At 34.6% G+C, this 25485-nt stretch overlaps 1 protein-coding gene across 1 annotated transcript in view; it reads left to right on the forward strand.

Annotated features, from left to right (window-relative positions):
• Positions 1-1853: 1853 nt before the first annotated feature.
• The window catches only part of LOC149780746 (lon protease homolog 2, peroxisomal-like), a 51610-nt gene continuing 27978 nt past the window's right edge, over positions 1854-25485 (forward strand). Inside the window, exons 1-10 of the mRNA XM_089937808.1 lie at positions 1854-2046; positions 4315-4411; positions 6468-6663; positions 8198-8313; positions 11155-11307; positions 14504-14679; positions 15470-15568; positions 19144-19218; positions 20772-20957; positions 24783-24930. Coding sequence (XP_089793934.1) covers positions 1940-2046; positions 4315-4411; positions 6468-6663; positions 8198-8313; positions 11155-11307; positions 14504-14679; positions 15470-15568; positions 19144-19218; positions 20772-20957; positions 24783-24930 — 1353 coding nt within the window. The 5' untranslated portion in view covers positions 1854-1939. The remainder of the gene's footprint in view (positions 2047-4314; positions 4412-6467; positions 6664-8197; positions 8314-11154; positions 11308-14503; positions 14680-15469; positions 15569-19143; positions 19219-20771; positions 20958-24782; positions 24931-25485) is intronic.

The following is a 25485-nucleotide window of genomic DNA, read 5'->3' on the forward strand; positions in this document are numbered from 1 at the left end:
TCAACTTGTGCTTCTTGCTGCGCTTGTAGATTTTTTTCTGAATGAGTCTCTGACAGGAAGAAATTTTTTAATTGCTTCTAGTCTCTCTCGTGCTATTCTTGCAGTATGAGATTCTGGATGTACCATTATTTTTTAATATAACAATTTTTTAATTAATAAATTTAATTAAACAGATATCATTAATATATGCACAATTGTGCGTGGCTGATTCAAGGAACAACAAATAAATGCAACAAAAGGTGCCATGGAGAATATTGCAGGAGACATAATTATATTTTATCAAAAAATCCTCATGCTGGTTCACGACATTGTGTTGGATGTAACAACGGCGTTAGAGGATTATAACAGATTTGTAAAAATTGCGATGGAGATCGATATAGAAGTTTAATGATATATTACAGAAAAAAGAAAGAACATAAATCCAAAAATAGAAAAACCACCATCAGAACTTGAATATTACTTGAAGAGCAATAAACATATTCAAGATTACTCTGATGAAGATTCAGAATGATTGTACTCTGATAAAGATTTCCAGGATTATTCAGAATAACATAGCAGCAGAGAGGGTGTGGACCGCATCCTTTGTTTGTCTGGGTCAATCAATGACGCGGTAATGTTAATGACCTCAAAAAAAGGTCACTATTTTTTTTGGTCTAAAAACACTTACGTGACGCGTTAAGTGGTCTGATCGCCCTCTCTGCAGCTAGGTATATCAATGAGACGACCACATAAACGATAACACTTACAAACAAATGCACACTTCAATTGTTTATGATATATATATATATATATATATATATATATATATATATATATATATATATATATATATATATATATATATATATATACTGATAATTTTATATACATTGAACTTGCCATTTTTGATTAACTTATTTAAGGAATTATCTGATACATTACCTTTCTTGGTCTCTTAGTGTTGTGGTATTGCTGGTTACTGATAAATGTTAATAAATATTTACATTACTGTATCTGAACGATCTTCGTCAAAACGGGAGTTATTTCCCTTATCAACTCTTTCCATAACTACTTTTCTGTGCAACAAAATCTTTCTACAATCGTAGTTTTTGTTTGTTTGTTTTTATTGTTGTTGAAATGTAAAGTAGGTGTTCAGTAAAGTCTTAGACTGTTCTTGGAGATTCTTGGTGTGTTTTTTTTTTTTTGGGGGGGGGGGTCCTGTGGTGTTTTGCTGTTGTTTAAGGGTCGCTCACCAGTTTATATGTACTTTTGAGAGAGTGACATATGCAAGGTGAAGTCGTTTACATTTGAAACACACACAGTGGAGAGAATGTTGTCATATCTCAATGCTACTTTGATGTAATGTAGCTGTCGTTTCTTTGGATACTGTACTTATGGAAATTGTACATACAATAAGCATACAGCTAATAAAATGACTGCTCCCTGGTGCTAAAAAATCGCCCAGAATTAGTCCTAAAGTACACTATCTTTAGTACTTATTAAAACTGGGAAAATGAATTTTACCCAAGTACACAATACCAGCTTCTGGAATTGCAATGGATGAATTACCGTATGCGTAAAATGTAAAGGAAGTTATCGGTTCTTTATTTTAAATAATTTTTATAATTTACCTCTAAGTCCAGGAAGTGAAAATAATCATGTGGAGCTAGCAGTCTTTTTAAAGATGCACATCTGGATTAAGGCCAAGCTGTATATTCTATAACCCATATTACACACATCAATTATACACCAAATTGAAAGGAAACAAAGGTTGTTTTAACAATACCGAAGATATAAAAGGGTGGGAACCCGGGGAACTTCTTTCTTTTCTTTAAATTCTAAAATACAAAACTATAGAGCGCGACCTTAGTGAGACCAGATGGGAGAGAGCTCAGGGAACCAGACTATTGTTTGATCTCGAAATTGCGAATGAACTTTGGACGAGTTACAATATTACAAAATGGCTTCTACGATTTCAATTCCTCGGCGATTGCCGCTGTTAGTGGTTGCTGACAACGTTCTTTTACCTGGATCTGCAATGCGTATCCCTGTAAAGGACATGAAAAAGTATTACACATATGTCATTGTGTTAATTATGACAATCCGCAATATGAATACGAGCTTTGCGCTTTGTTTACATGTATTACTTAACATTTCAATTTTATTTATCATTTTACTAACTTGAAATTATTTAGCATTTGTACAAACTTGCAATTCCAATAATGCAGTCTAGTTATTCTGTCACTTAAAATTTATTACAGTGCATAGCTTGTGTGTTCTTTTAAAGTCATACGGCCAAATACACAGCATGTGTGACGTGAATATAATTTTTATAAATATACAAAACATAAAACTCAGAATGTTTCTGCTTAGAAATAAAATATTGCTTAAAGTTTAAACCATTGTTAAATCCAGTTAAGCTAGTCCTACATGTAAGACCTTGACGCTGATATTTATGTTTTGGGTGTCAGCACTTAAACAAAACCAGCATGTGTTGTCTTACATTGTAGGACTACCAGATATGCATGCTGTGAAATAGAGGACACATTTCAAATAAGAGAATGAAAACACGCACACAGACATACACTGCATTTCTTGCCTGATCCCACTTCTCGTTCATCTCACAATTCTCCCTGTTCTGTCAAAAAGGAACAGTGTGTGTATATATATATATATATATATATATATATATATATATATATATATATATATATAGAGAGAGAGAGAGAGAGAGAGAGAGAGATATAAATGCAATAAACTGACAGCAAACAGTGCCAAACTAGTATAATTAGCCTGAGCACTTTCGACTCTTAATGAGTCTTTTTCAAATGCATAAACAAAATATAGACAAAACAAATAGAACAACCATTGTGTTTGCAAAACTTTACATGACTATTTCTACAGGAATGAAATCTTTTAATTTATTTCAGCTTGTTGTGGATGCTGTAAAATATTTTGATCTAGAAAACGATGGATCATAATGACATTTGCAATAAGTGTTATATCACTGAAAGTGTAGCCATGAGAGGAGAAGTGTTCTGTGACACATAGCCACACTTACAGTGATATAACACTTATTGCAATTACTCACATCCCTAACTGGAGTTCCGAAACCAGGAAAGAAGAGGAACCTTACTGGATACACCACCTTAGAACATTGAAACCAAGCAGTTTAAACCAAAAAGACTAGAAAAAGACAGCTGTACACAAATACAATTATCTTTTTGCAGCTGGCATATTTTCTTTCAAATAATTATCTAAATTTGCTTATTAGTCTTCCAGTAGCCTATAATTACTGCTATAAGAATGAAATATCCTCGACATAATTTGCACTTGCATAAATTTACATAAAATAACATGTTTTTATGTCCCATTGTTTTCTAGGTCAGTATAGTTAATTGAACAGAATCATTTGATTTTGATTCAAACCTTTAAATATTAGAACACTTAGTGATAATGTTTAAAAAAAATGGCAATGGTTCACCATCGCAAATCCCTTTTTACCAAATATTCCTAAACCTCTCTCACTGCACACACCCACCCACCCACTAGTGGCTCATTGTATATGATGCACTTTCTTGCTTTGATAAATCATGTGTAGGCAGAAAATATTTTTGTAAAAATACATTTGTAATGACATAGTTTTGCATTTTAACTCTACAATATCACATGGAAGATAGCAATCAATCATACGTTGATTTTGTGGTCATCTAGGCAGGACAAATCTAGTTGCCTCACACAATGAACAGTTCTGGTTCACATTTCTTCAAAGTATACTATGTAGATACATGTATCATATTTGGTCGATAATCAGGAGTTTCTTTTATATCCATGCACCCACATCATCCAATGACCTGCATTCAGTTTTTGAATGTCTTTTGAAAATCTTGCTTTGTAAAATTTTCAGTTTAAGTACTTCTGTATGGTCCTAAGTTACAGATAGTTATCTATTGACTTTTAATTTCAAGTGAAGAAGCTCTGTCCATTTATAACTGTGCACACACAGCCTTTCAGTGAGCCTCATATAGTTTAAATGTCATCTGAAAGTCTTAATTTTGGTTTTCATTAAAGGTACATTTGTATGATCACACATCAAAAATCTTTGGCAATAGAGCTGGCAAGATATATGATTCTTTCAAATTGTTATTTTTCTTGTTATTAACCTGGTGTCATTTGAAGTGATACATTAAGAATTCTTTTTTCAGAACATGCTCAAAAATTATACAACTCCATCTGTTTTTAAAATGGTTAGAAAATGATTATGGTTATTAAATTAATATGCATAGTGGATAATGCATTTTCATAAATTTATTAATTTTCAAACTTGTTTGACAGCATGAATATGGTGAAAAGCCATGTATTAAGCAAAAACACTCTCAGAAGCACCATTATTGGAGTCATCCCCAAAGAAGCATCAAGCGTGCTAGATGAGGTTTGTATTTTATGACTCAGCAAAATGTCTTCAACCTTTTTTTGATAGATTATTTTGTTCCACAACTCATTTTTATTTTTTATCTTATAGGTGTTGTCTAATGTAAAGTGCTTAGAGCCTCTAAAGATTAAGCGCTATACAAAGTCCTCATTATTATTATTATTATTATTATATACAGAATAATTTGTTTCGTTTCTCTAGAAGATTTTATATTACCAATTTCTAAGCTTGTTTTGAATTTGATGGAAGTTTCCATTAGAAATCATTAGTTTTCCAGAAAATATTAATGTGTTATAGGCCAGATGACAATCTATATCAAGGAGACAAGGTAAACAATTATTCATTCCTGTTTCATATATCAATCTTTTGGAATCTGTGATCAGAGATTTTAGTTGCGTTCAGATATAATTTGACGGGAATCATTTATTTCAATTATTCATTTGAATTACAAAGTGTTCATTGACTTTTTGGACTTAAACACTTATTTGAGATTATTATCAATTCATTCCAAGGCTTTCCAGAGAATATTATTGTGATACTTCAAGACTATTTGTACATCAGCACCTTCAAGATTATTGGAATTAATTTAGAATGTTCTGTACTTTTAGACTTGTGATAGAACTGTTTGGATTATTTGGGATCTTATTCATAATTCTGTGTCTTTTGAATTTTCATTTTGTATTCGAGGGAAATAAAGTGTTTTTGTAATTTAGAAAAGTTGTTGGTTTTTTTCTTTTTGTTACTTAGTTTAAGACCATAGAGTAATAATAGTATCAAATCCAGTAATGTATAAGACAACTGATCTTCATTCATCATTTGATAATATTTACAGTGTAAAAGATTTTTGTATTAGTTGTTATTCTTGCAGATGCTTACATAATAATATATTTTAAGCAGGAGGTGCAGGGAATTCATCAGATAGAGTATAGATGTGAACCAAATAGGGATATATATATATATATATATATATATATATATATATATATATATATATATATATATATATATATATATATATATACCATCTTTGAGTGTGTTTTAGGTTATGATTCACTTTTGCTGAAATGTTGGGAAATCTGTTTTTAATAACATTTGCAAGCCTGATCGGTTTCAGACATGATTTTTGAAAATTGTAAACAATTGTAAAATTAAGATTGCAGTAATTGTTGAACAATTTAAAATTTTCATTGGGTGAAATTGCAGTGATGAGTAGACACTTAATGAATATTACGATATTGTATGATTTTTGTATGAAGAAACTTAATTAATCTTGGATGTTATCCTAAGTAATTTTCCAAAAGATTATGTTATCCTGCCGTACCTGGTGCAAGAGTATTGTTGCACAACTCTGATACAATTTAAGGGTCTTCACAAACTGTGGGACGTGATGGGTGGTAGTATGTTGATATGTACAATAGATTTAGAATTTTGATTCATCTTAGCGGGCATAGTTTGGGATCCTTGGAGGATTGTACATAACTTTTCTTCTGTTGCTGCAATTGTTCTTTTAATCACTGCTTTTTAATGTCCCTACCAAACTTTTTGGCCCCAAAAGCAAATGTTGTATGATTGAAGACATTCTGAGACTGAATAAAGGTTAAGAGTTTAATGAATTTACTGAACATTTTACCCGAAAATCCAGTGGAAAGAGAGAGTTTGCTTTCTGCAAGTTTTAGCCACCTATTTTGAGTAACAGCTATCTATTGTGAGTGACAGCTACCCATTTGCAAAGTTGCTCTTAATGAAGATATGCAGTAGATGGAAAGTTTTTCATCATCAGTAGTAGGTGGTTCGGCCTCGTTACATATCTCACATACATACAAAGGATGGTGAGCATTTTAGGGTGTATTGTAATAACTAAGTGACATGAAGAAACAGAAAAATATCAGTCATTGAGGAATTTTGTTTGTAATAAAAAAAATGTTTCCTGTTACTTTCACATCTCCCTACATTCCATTTCCTTCATCCTGTTTAAACAGGAGGGAAAAGTAACATCTCCTGTAATGTTGAAGCTAGTGTGACAACTGATATATCAGTCTAAATTTAATTTTTGTAGAATGAGGATATTTCTACATTGCATCCAATAGGAACAGCAGCAGTGGTTGTCCAGGTCACTGGCACAAACTGGCCAAAACCAGCCTACACTCTACTTGTAACTGGTCTGTGCAGGTTCAAAATTGAGGAACTTCTGCAGGAAACACCCTTCCCTATTGCCACAGTAACCCAGCTTGACAAGCTATCAGGAGACCAGGGTGAGAAGTATTTTCTCATGTTGCCTTACATTGGGGCATACACCTACATTGTGAGATAATCAGGCTGTATTTAGATGGTTTAATGCATTTGATTTTAAATTGTATGCTGCTTTCAAGAGTGAAAATTGGCTATTGTAATGAATCAGAATTTTTTTCATCCAAAATTTATTTTTTTATCAGCTAAACCACATTTTTGTTGGTTTTGTGATTTGTGCATAATTTTATATGTTAGGTGATTCCTCGGATGAGAATAATGATCATAGATGATTTACTCAGTTCAGTGATTTATCATTATTTAACATAACGTCAGTGTTTGAGAGGTTACACCATACTAAAGCAGCCTGATCTGGGCAGGATTCTAACCTGAATTCTTCTGGTCATGAGTCCACCATGCCAACCACTGAGTCAAGATGATTTTTCTTCCCCAGTTAAGCCCTTAGTTAGAGCAATGGCAAAACCATAAATTCTTCACTTCATCTCTTGAAAAATGTTCTGATTTAGCAACATTGATTATTGAATCCTTCATTGAAAAGAAGTTGACATTTGTTGCATTTGACTATTAGGGCTGGAAAATCATACTGCACAGAAACTTAAGGGAAAAGGCTTTGTTTGGAGCAAGTGAAAAATATATTACTCATCAAATCTTTTATTTCATTTATAGAGGATCCATGAATTGAACAGGTCTTATGCAAACAAATCTCATTGGAATAGATTTTTCTGACATAAAGTGGGCCAGAACTAGGCTACACTGGTTGTTATTCTTGTCATTGTTATACTTGTTGTTGTTCCAGGCTGCACCTTGTCAGCATTTTGAGAATGGTTATTTCATTGTGCTTTCAGCTATCATATGGCATACTGCTGTACATGGTTGTATAATGATTAATACGTTGTTGTAAATTAGCATGTAGACTATAAGTAAAATGCGAGTTACACTGATGATACTTGACCAGCATTGCCCCTGAGACACGCAATTTGTTTTGCATAAATTTATCATTTCCACACAACCATTTGTGTGGACAGACTCCTTATCTTCCAATTAGTTGGGATTATTGGCATTTTACTACATGTTGTTTGTACATATTGTCAAGCCCACAGAGGAGGAAGCTTGACATAATGGTCAGTTTGGTGTTGATGTGTGTGCCCATCCATACACAGGACCACACTCTTAATTAAAGTCAGTGTCTAAGTTGGTTCCTTTAAGATAGACTTGGCAAAAATGTGGTTTCTTGTTTTTTTGGGAAAGGTTATTTTTTAAAAATTACACTGTACCAGTATATGCAGATTGAGCCATTGGACTCAGATATGACATGCATTACAGATAAAATTTCTTGTTATATTTTCACTAAAAACTTTTACCCCATTTTGATAATACTAGTGAGAGAAAAAAGAAAGTATAGATGGAATAAAAGATATACTGCTGTTAATGCTTAACAAGTACTACAAACCAGTCTAATTTGTATTTTGCTGCTGTTTAATGCTTAACAAGTACTACATACCAGTCTAATTTGTATTTTGCTTAAACATGTAATTTCAGATGACAGCATAAAGAATAACTCTGAGTTGAACAGTCTGGCTGGTAATTTCCGAGAGCAGGCAGCAAAACTGGTGGACATGCTGGATATTTCAATACCAGTAGTGGCCAAACTAAAGGTACCTTTTTATATAACTCAGAAACAAAATAGATTAATCAAAGTGTTAAAAACACCCAGTATATCCATTAACATTTATTCTTTTAAAAAAAAATGCTTGTCAGCATTGTTGGATGAGGTTTATCAGGTTGGGCATATCCCTTTATCACTGTAAGATTTCATATGTGGCATTGGTGCTCTTGTGTGTTCTTATACTTGTCATTTTTCCAGGCTACACAAAAGCTTAGGACTCTGTTACGTATATCTGATTTAATATATATATATTTTAATTGAATTGTTTGTCAGTTTTACATTTTTATATTTCTTACATGCTATTGTAATGTAAATTTATTCATTAGAGATGATACTTTTTCAGAAAATTGTTTTACCTTGACTGTTAGTTTATAAACAACAGGTGTTGATCTTAATTCTGACCCGAATTCAGAATTAGTAAACAAAGTTCTATTTTATTTTAAAATGATTGGTTATTGTTGTCAAGGTCATGATGGGACTATGTGAGTTAAGAATAAACACTTCTAAAAAATTTTATTCTGGGCATAAAATCATTGGTCTAATCAAGGCCATATTCTGTGTATGTGATATAAACACAATCATGTGACACCCCCCCCCACCCCCCCCGATTTCGCAACTTGGGGGAATTTCAAAACTGCATCTTATGATACAATATAATCTTTGTTTTGAGAGAGATTTCTCAGTTTGGGGCTTTTCATACTGTTGTCAAGTTAATTTGTTGTGGCCAGATTTGAGCTATAATAATTCTTCAGATCAGTTGGATTTCAAAAGGATTAATTCTTTATTCTCTGGAAATATTTTGAGGAGTGCTCACACAGAAATTTTGGAAAGACATTGCTTACAAATTTAATTTGGATTTCCAACACCGGATTGCTATTATTTGTATTTCTACAAGGAACTGTAGATAAGCACAGTACTGACTACAGCATACGTCATCGTCATCCATCTTGGATTTTCCATCAGGATTCAAACTTGAAATTATTAGAACATTTATTACTAGGACTTTTGCAATTTAATTCATGGATTATTCTTAGATTATATTTGGATTTGATTCTTGAAACTATAAGTTCTTCTCCTTTTTTCATTTTTACAGAATTTTCCAGGAAAATAAATTATTTGTTAAATTTTAAAAACTTGTTTTTTTTTTTCTCACTCTTTCTGTGTTACTGTTTATTCCAGCCTAAACATGTAACAACTCTGTGTTTCAGCATCATGTCTGTATTTGCTGAAAACATGCAATCCAGAAACATTCTTTGGTTGTACAAAAGATGTAAATTTTTAGAGCAGAAGCAAATGTCATGCTCTCTTGTCATAATACATCTTATTAACTCAGTGATCAAAATAATGGTGCATACAAAGGTGATTTCTAACCCATCTGCTGCACAGTGTGTTTTTCACTTGCATAATATTTTGTGTCACTTTTTCTGTAACTTCTTATCACATTAACTTCATATCTGGAATAAAATATCATTATGTGCTCCCCTGCCTTTGAAATTCTTCTACTCCTGGAAAGGGCCATGTGGTGTATAATTTGGTTATGATGGATCTGACACACACAGTCAGACCTGATGGATCTGGCACACACAGTCAGACCTGATGGATCTGGCACACACAGTCAGACCTGATGGATCTAGCACACACAGTCAGACCTGATGGATCTGACACACACAGTCAGACCTGATGGATCTGGCACACACAGTCAGACCTGATGGATCTGGCACACACAGTCAGACCTGATGGATCTGGCTCACATAGTCAGACCTGGTGAATCTGGCACACACAGACCTGATGGATCTGGCACAAATAGTCCTGATGGATCTGGCACACACAAACCTGATGGATCTGGCACACACAGACCTGATGGATCTGGCTTACATAGTCAGACCTAGTGAATCTGGCACACACAGACCTGATGGATCTGGCACACACAGACCTGAGGATCTGTACCCAGGTGTGTCTAGATCATCAATAAATACATGTAGAACACACTTTGGTTAAAGTTTTTGAGTAGAGTTTTTCTATCATATACATTTTGAGAGTGCCGTTACCAAATTCATTTCATATTGAGAACAGAACAGCACATATTTATCCCTCTCTCCTTTACCACTCATATCCCCTGGTCAAGTCACTGTGTGGTCATGGGGTCAGATGAAGGACAGTTGAAAGTTATTGAACTTTTAATTCCATCTAGTATGTTTTAATAAGCATTGTCCATTTAATTTCAGATTTAGAATAAAGGATGATACCAAACTTGTCTTACCCCCTGTACTGTTACACTTGAGGTGTGAAGATGCCTATTAAGTTAAAGGTCAAGGTCATTTTGGTTCATACTCATAGTTTTACATAAAATATTTTGTTTTAAAGATAATTCCTTCACCAGACTTTGGATGGCTTGCACATAGGGTAAAGCACAAACCTTTAGATTCTGGTGACTAAAGGTCAGAGGTCACAGCAATGTTAAGTCTGATAAAAAATGATTTGTTTCTTCCCTGTAAGTTTTATTCAAGAACGCATACCTTGACTTAAGGTCCATATCATTGAAATTTATTGATTGGTAAGTAGTCTTCAGAGTAAACCATGCCATGCTAGTGCCTACCTGGAGAGCTATGAAACATTGGCAGGTGTACCATTCATCATACTCTTGTTTTGCACTTTGTTTAGGAAAATGCATTTAGCCTTTACCCATCAACCACAAATCAGTACAGATAAATGGATCTTCAAGCCCCATTCAGCACATACATTTTCCACATAGTTCATTCAGATATAAAATTCATGTACTCCTGGCTTGTGTAAAAATATTTTTTTGACATTTTTCCATCATTGATTACAGAGAATGTTGGAGAGTCTGCCCAGTCAGCATCTACCAGACATCTGTGCAGCAATTGTCAAGGCTTCATATACAGAGAAGATACAAGTCTTGGATTCAGTTGATCTGACAGAGCGCTTCAAGAAGGCTCTCCCTCTATTGATGAGACAGATTGAGGTAGAATAATAAAATGTACCATATATACTTGCTTATAAAATGAATCCAGCTGCAAACTGCACAGACCCAGATCTGCATTCACATAATGCATTAACATATCTGGGTTTGTACAGTTTGTCAGGAGTAATCAGTAGAACAAACAACATCCTGATCTTCAGGTGCTTATGCTATGGCAGATCAGGATCTTTGTTGTTTACCATTTGATTGACTCTACTTATAATTGAGTATATACAGCAGCATATTTTGCTAATGATAAGCCCCTGTCCCCAATTTTGTAAACAAAAATCTGGCAAATATTTATTAATGATATCTTTCTTTGTCTGATAATAAACCTACCTCCTACTGGTTTACAAATTTATTAGACTGGCTTCCTGGTGTTATGCTGGTAGAAACACTACACAGACACACACACTACATGTACACATAGTGAAAATGTGTTAAGGCTGAAATCTGGCAACCAATCAGTAGGAAAATAAAGATGGTTGGTAGGCTTCTCTATTTGCCTGAGAATGACTGGCTGGATGGATGTCATTTCTTTTTCTAACTTATCTTTGAATTGTTCCCCTGTTAAGCCATTATAAGCAAATTGGGTGATTATTTGAGTATTGGAACTGGTTTATAAGTCCAACCCAGTTGTACAAAACTATACAGTATTGTCATACCTATGTTAAAGGCTGAAATTTGGCAATCAACCAGTAGGGGAAAAAGTGGGTGGGTAGACTTCTTTATTTTTCCCTGAAAGAATAATAGGTTTGTTTGTCAGTATTGTCATGTCATTGCATGCTGATTAAAATAGCTAGTTTAATTCTTCTCAGTGGTCATGTGCAAGCCATGTGTGACTCACCTGAACATTTCTCAGGTCAAACATATTAATATTTCTTGAAACAACAAATTACAGTGTGAAAATTGATGTTAATTCAACTGTAAACCACTCAATCCAACTTTTATACTATCGCCTCAGCCTGCAAGCAGCCATCTTAAGGAGGGGAAAAAAGTGGCCTCTTCCATAGAGAAGTTCATTTTTGTATAAATTGTTACTGGGACTTTCAGAATGAGAATGTGAAAACAGGATTGCTTAATAAATTTGGTTGTTAAGGTAGGTTTGATTATATATGCACAGTTTAACATCCCATAACCGACCAGCTAGTAGGTATAATGATTCCTGGGGTTTTTTTTGTTGCAGACTACTGTGGAAGACATTTAAATTATATAGGGAAACATAAAAAGTAAAGTTTTAAAATGATTGTCTTGGTATCAGTGGTGGCCATACAGGGAAGGTAACTACTGTGAAACTTTTTTCATGGGTTTCAGATGTAGTTGTTTGGGCAAAAACTACATATTCATGGGTACCTAATTTTCTTCATCCATCATTTAGGCACACAAAAAATATAATTTATTCTTCTTTATACAATTATGTCTGACACTCATTTCCATGCATTAGCAAGAAAATTGTTGTAATACATACTGCAGTAATTAAGTTGATTAATTAAGTTATTCATTGCAAACATCTGGCAAAAATGCAGAGATCTTAAAAAAAATACCGACTTCTTCCACACCTGAGATGACACATTTTATACCGCTATTATAATCTTAAGTAATTAAAATTGCATATGTTTTTAAAGACCACTATCAAAGCATCAGGTTCACAAGAATTAAGGATTAGGTGCCTGAACAGTGCCAGTGATTGTAAAGTTCTTTTGTTCGAAACAATTTGGCAAATTCAGCCAGTGGAAACCCCATGCTGCTTCTTAAGCTTGTGGTCCAGATTGGATCCGTAAAGTTCTGATGAATATCAATGTTATTAATAATGCATGTATTGTGATGGATGATCCTAAAGAAATTGATAAAAATATGCGAAACTTAAACTGCAGAGATACAAATAGGTCCCAGCTGACCTATCATTAGGCCAGTTTATACTAAGTGGCCTGTGTGTACACATGACAGAGTAGCACTTCAGAGAGACCTGATTGAAATGAGAAAGTGGGACTAATCTGCTGATTGTTTAGATAATAGTTGATATGTGCAAAAATGTGTATATAGCTTGGAATACTGTGTTTTGGGAGGTAAAGAATGACATGGACAGTGTGTAAGTCAGCATTTATTGCTATACATTAGTAGAGTTATTACAACTTTACACTAGTTTTCATGCTCATGAAATTTTGCCTTCAGATTAAATTGTAATTTTGTTGTTGTTGTTGTTGTGGGGTTTAACGCCATTTTTCAGCACACGATAGGCTATACATGCCGGTATTAATGGTGGAGGAAGAACCTGGGAAACACCGGAAAGAACCACTGACCCGTAAGAAGCTACTGGCAAGGTTTCTCACATACCCACAAATGCCGAATCCGAGACTCAGACTGGTGCAGACAGAGGTGAGATGGCAGTGATCCGTGACCGAGAGCGCTTTAGACCACTTGGCCGCTCGGGGCCCTGCTTAAATTGTAATTATATAGTTCCATTGTTCATCATGATTGATGTACTTGTCCAAAATTATGTTTCACATTCCCAGCACTATAGATGACCATGGTATTAAAACAAAGCAGGTAATGCTTTTCCATTGCATGTGGCATGGGATGGGGGCAAAGGTAAATGTCAGTTTGGTTGATATTTTGTTGGGACTTTTAATTTAAATTCTTGGCCTAGCACACCCACAAAAGCCATGAAAATCAGAACCCTGCAAATTTAAAGAATTTCACAATATGGAAGATTGTATAGCAACTGTTAGGTTTCTTGTATGTTCTATCCTTATTTACTGAACATTGTAAGACCTATTTTAGGATGCATGATTGTGGTATTTTATGCAAATTTATTTAAAATTCATGCCAAAATATTATTGAATACACTGTTTTTTACACATAGTAATTGACAAACCCTACCTTTGTTTACATCCGTAAATTCCCCTTTTATTTAGAAAATACCACCTTTAAAAAGGGAGGATTTTCCAGATTTCAATTCAGGAATAGACCATGACATTTTATACAGGTACTTCAAATTACCAAATTATAAAGAATGATATATCATTAAGAATAAATTCATCACATCAGTATATGCACATAAACCATCTTTCTGCTCTTTTGCTTTACAGAAATAATGCTGCCTGATTTAAGGACAGTTATATTAAATGTGGGTTTTGTTGTGCTTGTGTAATTATGAATAGGATTCAAAATGATTTTCTTTGTTATGATTCTATTGAAGGGGCTAAACCTTCTGCAGAAGGCTCGTAAGAACAAAGCACTTGAGATCATTACCAGGAGGGAAGGTGGACGACCTCGAAACATGCAACGTGTGTTCCGGGGGAAATTGAACACAGATGTGGATGAAGAAGATGATGCCGAAGGTGATGAGATGGCAGATCTTGAACAGAAAATCAAGTAATTGAAATGAAACTGTAACGCTTGAAAAATCATGATCTCATCTCACTTTGAACAACAACAACAATCTGACAAAAATAACAGCAGTTGTTTAAATCTTTGCCTCTGTTTCCAATATACTGGTTTTCTTCCTGTCTATTTTGCATGTTGGTATGCTGAAAACCTTAATGACTCTATTACTACAACTGATATAGCTTTTAAGTTGTATAAATGCATTTAAATGTTAACAGTAAAACAAACTCATGATTGGGTCTTCTTGCTATGGTTTTGTAATAAATTCTTTGGTTTTTTAAGAATATTTTTGCATTTTGTTAATATAGGCATTTGTAAGTAAAGGTACATAACCAGTGCACTATAGGCATTTGTAAGTAAAGGGACATAACCAGTGCACATGATTCACAACACATTAAATATGTTGATTTTGAATATATATTGCTGATGACTTCCATTTAAACTTACATGGTACAGAGACAGTGCAGTTTAAAAAAAATATATGCCAGTGTACTCAGATTATACAGAGATCATATGAAAATAATACAAAATTCTTAATTACAACTAATACTCCACTTTGAAAGTGCACTGCCTAGGTACCAAGTATATTATATAATGGTGATACTATGATTACAACTGAATTTAAATTACCCATGCTAGATCAAGGGTTTTCTCTCTCTCTCTCTCTCTCTCTTGATCAAGAGAGAGAGAGAGAGAGAGAGACTTATTCTATGCTGAAGGAATTTACATTTATTTATGTAATTTTTTATTCTTTATGCTTCCTAATTGCTTTATGAAGAAATGCTAACATGCCAGAACAAGCATTCACAGCTGCTATGAGAGAGTTTAAGAGGCTCAAGAAAATGCCGCAGCACATGCCTGAGCAGGCCATGATCAGGTATGTAGTTACATTTATTCCTAAGATTGTATAGAGTGTCATGGCTGAGTAAGTAGTTACAGGCATTCCTAAGATTGTATAGAGTAGCATGGCTGAGTAAGTAGTTACAGGCATTCGTAAGATTGTATAGAGTAGCATGGCTGAGTAAGTAGTTACAGACATTCCTAAGATTGTATAGAGTATCATGGCTGAGTAAGTAGTTACAGGCATTCCTAAGATTGTATAGAGTATCATGGCTGAGTAAGTAGTTACAGGCATTCCTCAGATTATTTAGAGTAGCATTACTGAGTACTTAAAATAACTGTTGTGAAAGTATATTTTGATGCATTGTAATTTTGGATGAAGCATTACCTTAATTGTTTTATAGAACTTGTACTTAAGGCACAGTCTCATTTTCATGTAAAATTATTAGTGTCTTTGCCAGTAAATTTAAACAGATGACATTTGCTTCAGTAGGTCAGTACTATATAATGTGACCATGAACATACCAATAACTACAAAAAATTTAAATCTTTCATGTCAGTCTTCAAGAAAATTCCCAGATATGTAAATTCCCAGTCTCAAAGAGTCTGTTGTACAATGCATGATTCATGTAAATTCCATCTTACAGTCTATTCTACAATGCATGATTCATGTAATATTCCAGTCTTACAGGGTCTGTTCTGCAATATATGATTCATTTAAATTCCCAGCCTTGAAGAGTCTATTCTACAATGTATGAATCATGTAAATTCCCAGTCTTACAGAGTCTATTCTACAGTGCATGATTCATGTAAATTCCCAGTCTTACAGAGTCTGTTCAATAATGCATGATTAATGTAAATTCCCAGTCTTACAGAGTCTATTCTACAATACATGATTCATGTAACATTCCAGGCTTACAGGGTCTATTCTACAATATATGACTCATGTAAATTCCCAGTCTCAAAGAGTCTATTATATAATGCACGATTCATGTAAAGTCCCAGTCTTACAGTCTGTTCTACAATGCATGATTCATGTAAAGTCCCAGTCTTAGAGTTTGTTCTGCAGTGCATAATTTCATGATTCACACTCATTTATGAAATGAAGAGCACTGAAAAATAAACCAATTGCACAAAAATTGCACATTATATTTTCAAGTTCAACCTTTATTTTCTCATTAAATCCATTCTTATGAAAGGTTCCAAGCATGTGGATTAGATATGTGTATGCTAGTGAGTGCACAACGATGTCAGGAAGATTTGAATAGATGTGCTTGATCATATAGTATATTTTTCCCCTTCCAAATCTAATAAATGCAGAGTTTTTAAGGCTTAGAATTTATAAGACATTATAAGTAAGATCTAGAATTTTGCTTGTTACTTATTTGATATTTAATTTTACTCTGTATTCAAGATGTAAAAGTTACAGTACCACTGACATGCGCGTAGATGCTGGCAGGCCATGCAGTTGCGTGGATCATGCAAAACTTTGTATGAATTCATGCACTTGGAGATCAGTTATGCATAAGAATTCATGCAAATTAGTTTAAAGTTGCACATATGAAAATTACCTCCATGCAGTGTACAGTTTTTATTCAGCCATTCAGCCTTAAAGTGCTTGTCATAAGTTGTGCTAATAGAGGTATTGTAGCATTTGCCACACCACAACTTGTCTTTTTTCATAACTGTTTACACATCTGGATTCTTTGGCTTGACATAAATGATGTGTAAACTAAATTTGATGGGAGCATTGGGCCCTGGAACAAACATTCAATGATAGTTTTTTAATCTTGCATCAACGAAGTTTTACAAATGTGTGTTTATAATACGAGCTGCTTAGAAAACTCAAAATGGCTGATTCCCAGTGTAGTTCATCTTTAGATGATGATATCATTCAGGAAATACTGGGTGATGATAGTGATGAAGGCAATTTATTTATAAAGTTATGAAGTATGTCAGATTATTGGAGCTGGGAAAGTGTTAATGGAGATACCAGTGAGTGATTTTGAACCAGAAAATGTACATGCTGGATGGACAAAAACAGATGGCATGCCAGTCAAGTCCCCATTTCAGCAGTATTTAAAAAATAAATGTAAAAAAGGTTAAAGAAAGCTAAATTAAATTATAGACAATTTAAAAGTAGAGTGCAATTTTCGTTTTGTCCTCAAACAATTTAATCCTGTTGGATCTTGTGCTACAAAATCATATAGCCCAGTGAGGGTTAAGTTAAATTTAATAAATAATCTAAAAATGAAATTAGGAAATTAAGATATTTATTTGGTCAAAATACCTCTGAACTGTGGCATTAATGGACTTAAAATTTTAATGCAGCATTTTGGAACAGATAGGAAATTTGATACCAAAAGTGAAACTCTGGCAGAGCTTATTTTAGTAAAAATTATTATTTTGGAGTAGATGTTTCCAAATGATAATACCAGTGAGCAGTGGAAAAGTGTATGTAACAACCATAAAGAACAGTTTCCAAACTTGCTTCATCTTGCCAAGCTAACTGTGTAATTCCCCTTGAGATAGCAGAATGCAGAAAGGGGTCATCAGCACAGATTCATACACAAATAAGGAACAGATTTAGCTCAGAAAAAATCCACAGATTAATGCTTATACAACTACAGGCAACATGTTTTAAAGATTTTGATTTCATTAGGGCTCAAACAGTGGAGGAGGAAGAAAGAGAAATGGATACTGAAGTTTTAGGTAAATATTGAATTATGGCCATTTCCTCCTCCACCTTCTTTTTGTTCTACTCCTCCATTGTTTTTGTGACAAAGAAGAGCTCCCCCAGTTAGATAAAATCCTGGCAGCATTTCAGCTTGTGTGAAGTCTTGCAACAAGTTTTAGTTTGGTTATCACCAGCAGCATGGTAGTTACTTTATATTGATATTGTGTTAATTACCAGTCGGACTATTTCTATTTTATGACATGCAATTGCAGGATTCACACCAGCCTTTATTTCTTAATTAGAAAAGTTGTGAAAATCCATAGTTGTTCCTATACATTATTATCACTGGTTGATGGACATGTATCGAGTAGAAATATTTAATCTAGTAATGCATGTCTTTCATTCATTGCCATTCAATTAAATATAAAGAAAATGCTTGTTTTGCTTCATGGGAATATAACATCATAGGTGCTAATATCATTACTTGCAAGGAAAAGGGGGGATCTTTGTCTTCAAGTTTGTTTTTGGATGTGAAATAAAAAAATAAGTTATGTCTTTGGACAGCAATTAAAATTATTATTTTGTGCTGTCTGAAAATGTGTAGGAAGTATGTTGCATATAAAATAAGTTATTGGCATTCCTATGATTATATGGAGAGGAATGGCTGAGTCCTTAAATAACAGATTTATCTTGGCATCAAATCAACAAGGAATTTCACATTTTTATTCAGTCTTTTGTAGTTATTTTTTTTTTCGAGTTAACACTATGAATGATTTACAGTAATTATATACCGTTAAAGTGGGTTTGACATCCTGTATTAACCCAGAGAGGGATGGGACCAAAGTTGATATGCTTTATATTACTGAACCGTAACCAATTGTAGGTCAGTATTAAATATTTGAATGTTAATCAAGTGACCCTATGGATTATTTCAGAAACTATTTAGAACTTTTGGTGGAATTGCCCTGGTCCAAACAGACCAAGGATGTTCTGGATATATCTCAGGCCAGGTAAGGATGTTATCAGAAATTTTTCAATACTCCCTTTATATGAATCTTTCTGGATTTTGTGATTTTAGTATCTTTTTTTTGTGTGCTTGCTTAGAAATCTCAGTAGATTTATTGCCTTATGGTATTTTCAGTCTTAACTTTAAGACCTAATAATGTTTCCTACTTTAAATGATGTCAGCATGTTTTTATGTTTTCTGATTTCATGGTGTTTGCTTTTTTATTTAATGTTGTAAAGTGCTTAGAGCTTCTAAAGATTGGGTGCTATACAAAGTCCTCATTATTATTATTATTATTATTATTATTATTATGTTTATATTTATGTTTACTGTTCACTCTCTGACCAAATTTGTTAAAGCCTGATTCCTTATTTCCCCAGTTATCTGCTAGACTAAAAGTGTTCTTGCTGTATGCATATATTTCTCTCTCTCTCTCTCTCTCTCTGGTTTTAAGCATGATTTACGTACCTGTCATTTCTTATGATTTGAATATAAGTCATAACTGAAATGAACTTTAAATTACAGGCTTACAAAATAATTGCAAAAACTATGAAAATACGATTATTGTGGTAAAATCTTGAAACTGTTTGAACTGGGTCTCATTAGATTGAATGGAATTTGTCAAGGAATTACTCTGACTTTTACAGTAGTACCTCTTACACTTCACAAAGCTCATATTTTTCATGCAAGATGCCTGAATGATCAATTGGATGCTTACAGCATTGTCTAGAAATGGCATTGAAAGAGCAAAAATATGTTGATGCTGAAGGGACAGTAAGCCTCTTAAAATGCTTAAACAGTCAGCATAGAAGTGTAAAAATGAGTATACTTGTTCTTGGTGGAAAAACGGGAAAGATGCAAAAATTACTGTCCAAATCAGCCATTTTTGCAAGTCAGTGTGGGTAATTTTTTGCTAGGTATTATGACTGATTGGTATTAGGCTTTTCTTTGTAAGATTTTGTATTGCTATATGGAATGAAATGCTAAATTATACTAAGAATGTACCATTTTTATCCAATATGGTTTGCAAAAAGGGGCATTCTTGTACATTTATTTATGTGCTTACAATTGACTGTTATAAATTAAACTTCTTACTGAAATTTCCATTCATTTACCTGATAAAAAGATAACAGATTTTGTTCTGTCAAGATTATGAGTAAACATTTAAATTTAATGGGAATTATAATTTCAGAAAATTGTAAGGTAGTTCTTGAACTGTTAAAATGAATTTTAATATTGGGAATGCTGCAAACATATGTATAGTATGTAAAGTTCACTCATTGATTGCAAGCCTAAATCTTATGAATCTCAAGGTAAGGACTTTATTGACTAAAGTATATAAAGTCACTTGCTCATGAATTCAATTAGTCTGTACCATTGCGCCCTATTATTCCATAGGTATTTGTGTAAGCCAGGCTTGGTGGAAGATGTTCTGTGTTCGATCCCCTAGCTTTACTTTGCTCTTTTCTGTAACATTGTTATGCCAGTGACACAGAAATTTGCCATCTCTATGTTACTTGTCAGAGAATATTTTTGTAGCCCTTGTTCTTCTCACAGAAAATACCTTGATGCTGATCATTATGGACTGGAGAAGGTGAAAAAGAGGGTGGTGGAGTACCTGGCAGTTAGACAGCTGAAAAATTCCCTCAAAGGACCCATTCTTTGCTTCATTGGACCCCCAGGAGTTGGTAAAACCAGCATTGGAAAATCCATAGCACAGACACTAGGCAGGGAGTTTCACAGGTAGCTTCTGTAAAATTATGAACCTTTTTCTCACTCATATAATAATGCGCTGACTCCAGACAAAAGACCCTGTTCTATGTTCCAAAATGTTGTCAAGCCTGAAAATCATGCTTGTGCTCACAATTTTTAAAGTACTTTTACAACACTGAAATTGAGTAGTCATTAAAGCTGTACCCATTAATTGGCCATACTCATAGTCAGGTCAGTTATTAGAACAATCAGTATAATCGGTATCAGCAGAAATAATTGGTGCCGATGTAAATAAATTTCCAAAATATAAATTCATTCATAACATTCATCTTGATTTTAAATCAGAATTAAATAGTGGAAATTAAGGGATAAACATTTGATTTGGGGGTTAATTGAAAGACAGTGTATTCTTCAAAGGAAATACTTTTTAACACACTTGCTGAAAACTACCGCTGATTGTCTGCTCACAACAAATTATCAATACTATTCATGCACTCATCCCAGTCATAGCAGCCAACCAGTCAATGAGGCCTTGTGTCACAGTTGAACTTCCAGCATACACATTAGCAGATACCTAGGCAGATGAGATAGCTAGCGAAATTTCCAACTACAAAACTATGACTTACTATAGTTAATCTGTTATTTAGCTAGTCCTGCAGTGCTAAATATTAACGAATAGTGTTCGTACGCTGAAGCAGCTGAACGCTGACATACAAATATTATGCAGCATTGATATTGGCATCCCAGCACCAGCGATGATAACTCTGGATACCCTAGCTGCTGAGCTGCTTAAGCACGCGACTTGCAGCGTGGTGCATGCATGCATCCTGCCACGTGGACAACTTAGTACTAACTTACTTGATTTAAAACATTGTTTTTTTTCAAGAGCATGAGTCATTTGGATTATAAATATTGACTAGCGATTGTACACTATTAAGTATACTACCAAGCCTATGCATAAATAAATGCAGTCAACGAGTCCAAAGCAAATTGCACACTTTGCAAAGCATGCGTTTCCAGAGTTGGAAAGGATTTTAAAGACTATGTGACATCAAATCTTGTCCAGCACTTGCGCTGCAAGCACATCGTCAAACATGGCCTGTTTCTGGCAGATAAAAAAGAAAATGATGCTGTGCAGTTAACCTCAGCAGCTGCAGCAACTCTTCATACTCTGACTATTGATGCCATGCTGGACCTGAAGCAGCCATTTGCATTTGACGACACAAGGGCTATTAGTTGGCACAAAGCTATTGCTAAGTTCATGGTAGTAGATGTGTAACCATTTTCAGTTGTTGAAGACATTGGATTTCGACGTCTATTGGCCAAGGCAGAACCGCACTATAAAATTCCAAGTTGGAAGTACTTTTCCACATCTTTGATACCTGGCATGCTTAAGGCTATACAAAGCAAGGTGCGTTATTTAGTTTCTGCCCAATCTGACCTTAGTTTGACCTATGATGTGTGGTCAGACCTGTCCATTGGCATAGCCTTGTTGAGTCTTATGGCACACTGGCTGACAGAAGACTTTCAGCGGAAACAGGTGATTTTAGCAGCAATGCCTCTCGATGAATCACACGCAGGAGAATATTTGGTTAGCAAACTGGAAAAATTATGCGAGGAATACAACAGTCCCAAAACTCAAATCCGTGTTCTTCTGCGTGACAGAGGTGCAAATGTGGCTAAAGCAATGCATCTGGCTGAAATTAACAGTATCAGCTGTTTTGCACATGCGCTGCAGCTCGATGTCAGTTATGGCATTCTGACGTGATGAGCTGTCAAAAATGTTTTGGCGATCTCGCGATCCATAGTCAGCAGGTTCCAGCACTCCATCCTGGTACAACAGCAGCTCAAAGAGCAGCAGGAAAAATTTGGCATTGCCCATAAGAAACTTGTCCAGGATGCCCAGACATGCTAGAATTCTACATACAATATGTTGGTTTCATTATGTGAAGAAAAACATGTCTTGAGGGCTTACGCTACTGTCTATAACCTGCCTAGCCTTACAGCCCAACAGTGGGTCTTGATTAGCAATATTGTGGACACGTTAGGCCCATTTGTGGACATTACAAAGGAAGTAAGTGATAGCCAAACATCAGTATCCATCATTCTTCCTATGCTGAAAATGCTCCAAATGTTGCTGGCTCGAGAGCATGAAGTGAGTCAAGGTATTCAGACAATGCGCCGTGATATGTTGACATCACTGAACACGCACTTTGATTACATTGCCAGGAACAAGAAGCTTGTCTTGGCCACCATCTTCGATCCACAATTCTAACGCCGCCTATTCAGCAAAGAATTACTTGTGACCAGATCCAAAGAAAGGCTTAGAACAGAATGCATGATACTTGCGTCAGTTGATAAGCAGGAGGAACCCCCAACCAAAAAATGAAAAACTAAAACTGAAATAAATCCCACTGGACCATCACGTCTCTAGGATTTGTTTTTTGTTGCCTGTAACAAACATGTCCATACCATCAACGAAACAACCCACATGGATGATGCCGTTGACGTGATGCTTGAATTGTATCTGGCCAGCCCTCTGTTGCCATGAGAAGAAGACATGTATGGCTGGTGGAATACTCACAGGTTTCAGTTCCGCTGCTTGGCCAGATTAGCATTCCAGGCGAGCAGTTGTCTAGTGGTGCAGACCAGATTTTTTTTATTCTCGTGGATCGTTACTTGGCGAGAAGGGAGAAATGTTACTTTTGCTTAAATACAACCTGCCTCAACTAGGCTTTCAGTATTAGCTGCAGCCAGCGTACAGTGACATCTAACTTTAGTCTTAAAGCATGTGTATTATTCATTTTAATTATTATTGGGCTATCGTTATTAACATTTGTTAGTCATTTATTGAAATCTAGTAATGGTGACCTGCATTACTGAATGTAAGTTAAAAGACTAGCTTAATACATTTTCAGTCATTTATATCTTGAATTGGCAAACCATACGTTTTATCAGTGTTAGTTTTAAAGTTTTTCAAGTTTTATGTTTGTGTGATCATTGTTTTCTATAAATAGCTATGTACTTCTTATCCGGTTTCTGTTTGTTTTTGTATAGAAGTTCAACCTCACTTGCCGCCTAAACAACCTTGTTATAACTCACACGGCAAAATACCTGCTTGCATTAGACTAATAGGTTTATGTTTCTGAACCAGTCATTGTTATAAAACAAATAATAATGAAATAATCTGTCTCGTAATCGGTATCAGCAATTTAAATAATCGGCTATACGTGGTATCGGCATAATCGGCAAGAAGTGACATCGGTACAGCTTTAGCAGTCATGGAGAGGAATTATACAATTCCTCAAAACCTGATAAATAAAAAAATGGTGTCCAAAAAGTTGGAGTTTTTTCTTTTGCTCTGAAAAATTCTTAGAATGCCGGGTCTTGATGGTCACACAGTCTCACTGAGTTCTCTCAAGGTTTTAAAGCATATAAAAAATTCTTTCGTGAAAAATAATTGCACAGTTATAGCAATCTGATTTTACTCTTAAATTTTTCCACACATAATAGATGTGTACCAAAAATGTAAAATGGTTAAAATTGCTGTTAAACGTAACATACACTACATTGCTTAACAGTTAACAGGCAGGCCTATGCGTATGAAGTCGAATAGATAACAGGTGTTCTATTTATGGCGTGCTGCACTTGGTAACTTTGCTCTATAAGGTAAAGGGTTAAGAGATAAAAGCTTTAGTTCATCTTTTTATCTATAGTTCAGATATTTTGTTATACAGTTTTTGTTATTTGAATATCAGTTGTCTGAACCATTCAGTTATCTGGACAGATAAGTGCAGTAAATTACAGGGTCTATTTCTCACCAGACTATACTGATGAAAATCACATATGCTTCAGGATTTCCCTGGGAGGTGTATGTGATCAGTCAGACATCAGGGGTCACAGGAGGACGTATATTGGATCCATGCCTGGCAGAATTATACAGGGGCTAAAAACAGTTGGAGTGAGAAACCCAGTCTTCCTGCTAGATGAAGTGGATAAATTGGTATGTTTCGTCAGCATGTATCTCAAGTAATAAAATGACTACATAGTTTTCTTTTTCTGAATTATTAGGATCCCAATATTTGCTCCAGTTTGTTTGACACCTGTACCATCAGGCAAACCTTTGCATACCAAAAATATGACAGCAGACCAGTTTTATTAGTTGTAAGGCTACTTTTGCCTTAATATAGAACTGGAACAATTTTTGTATTTGGAAAATAACCAACGTGATTACATTTAAGGCACTGAGACTTAGCTGAAATACAAAGAATGGTGACCTGTTCACGACTTCAGGTTGTCTTATTTTGAGCTTTTGTAACTTAATTAAGTTTTGTGTTTCCTCTCAAATATCTCATAATTGTCTCTGGTTGGTGTCATACCTGATATTATTAGTGCTTATTAAAGCAGATTTGATAGAAATAAAGTCATCAAATATACAGCAGAATATCCTATCAGATTCATAGTTCATTGAGTCTGGGAACTTGGATTTTTGTTGCAGTCCCACAGTTAAAAAAATCTACATGAATTTTCAGCATTTAATATTAACTAAACAGTGTCC

Source organism: Sinohyriopsis cumingii, chromosome 16 (genome assembly GCF_028554795.1).
Source record: "Sinohyriopsis cumingii isolate HCF-2022 chromosome 16, ASM2855479v2, whole genome shotgun sequence".
Classification (NCBI taxonomy): domain Eukaryota; kingdom Metazoa; phylum Mollusca; class Bivalvia; order Unionida; family Unionidae; genus Sinohyriopsis; species Sinohyriopsis cumingii.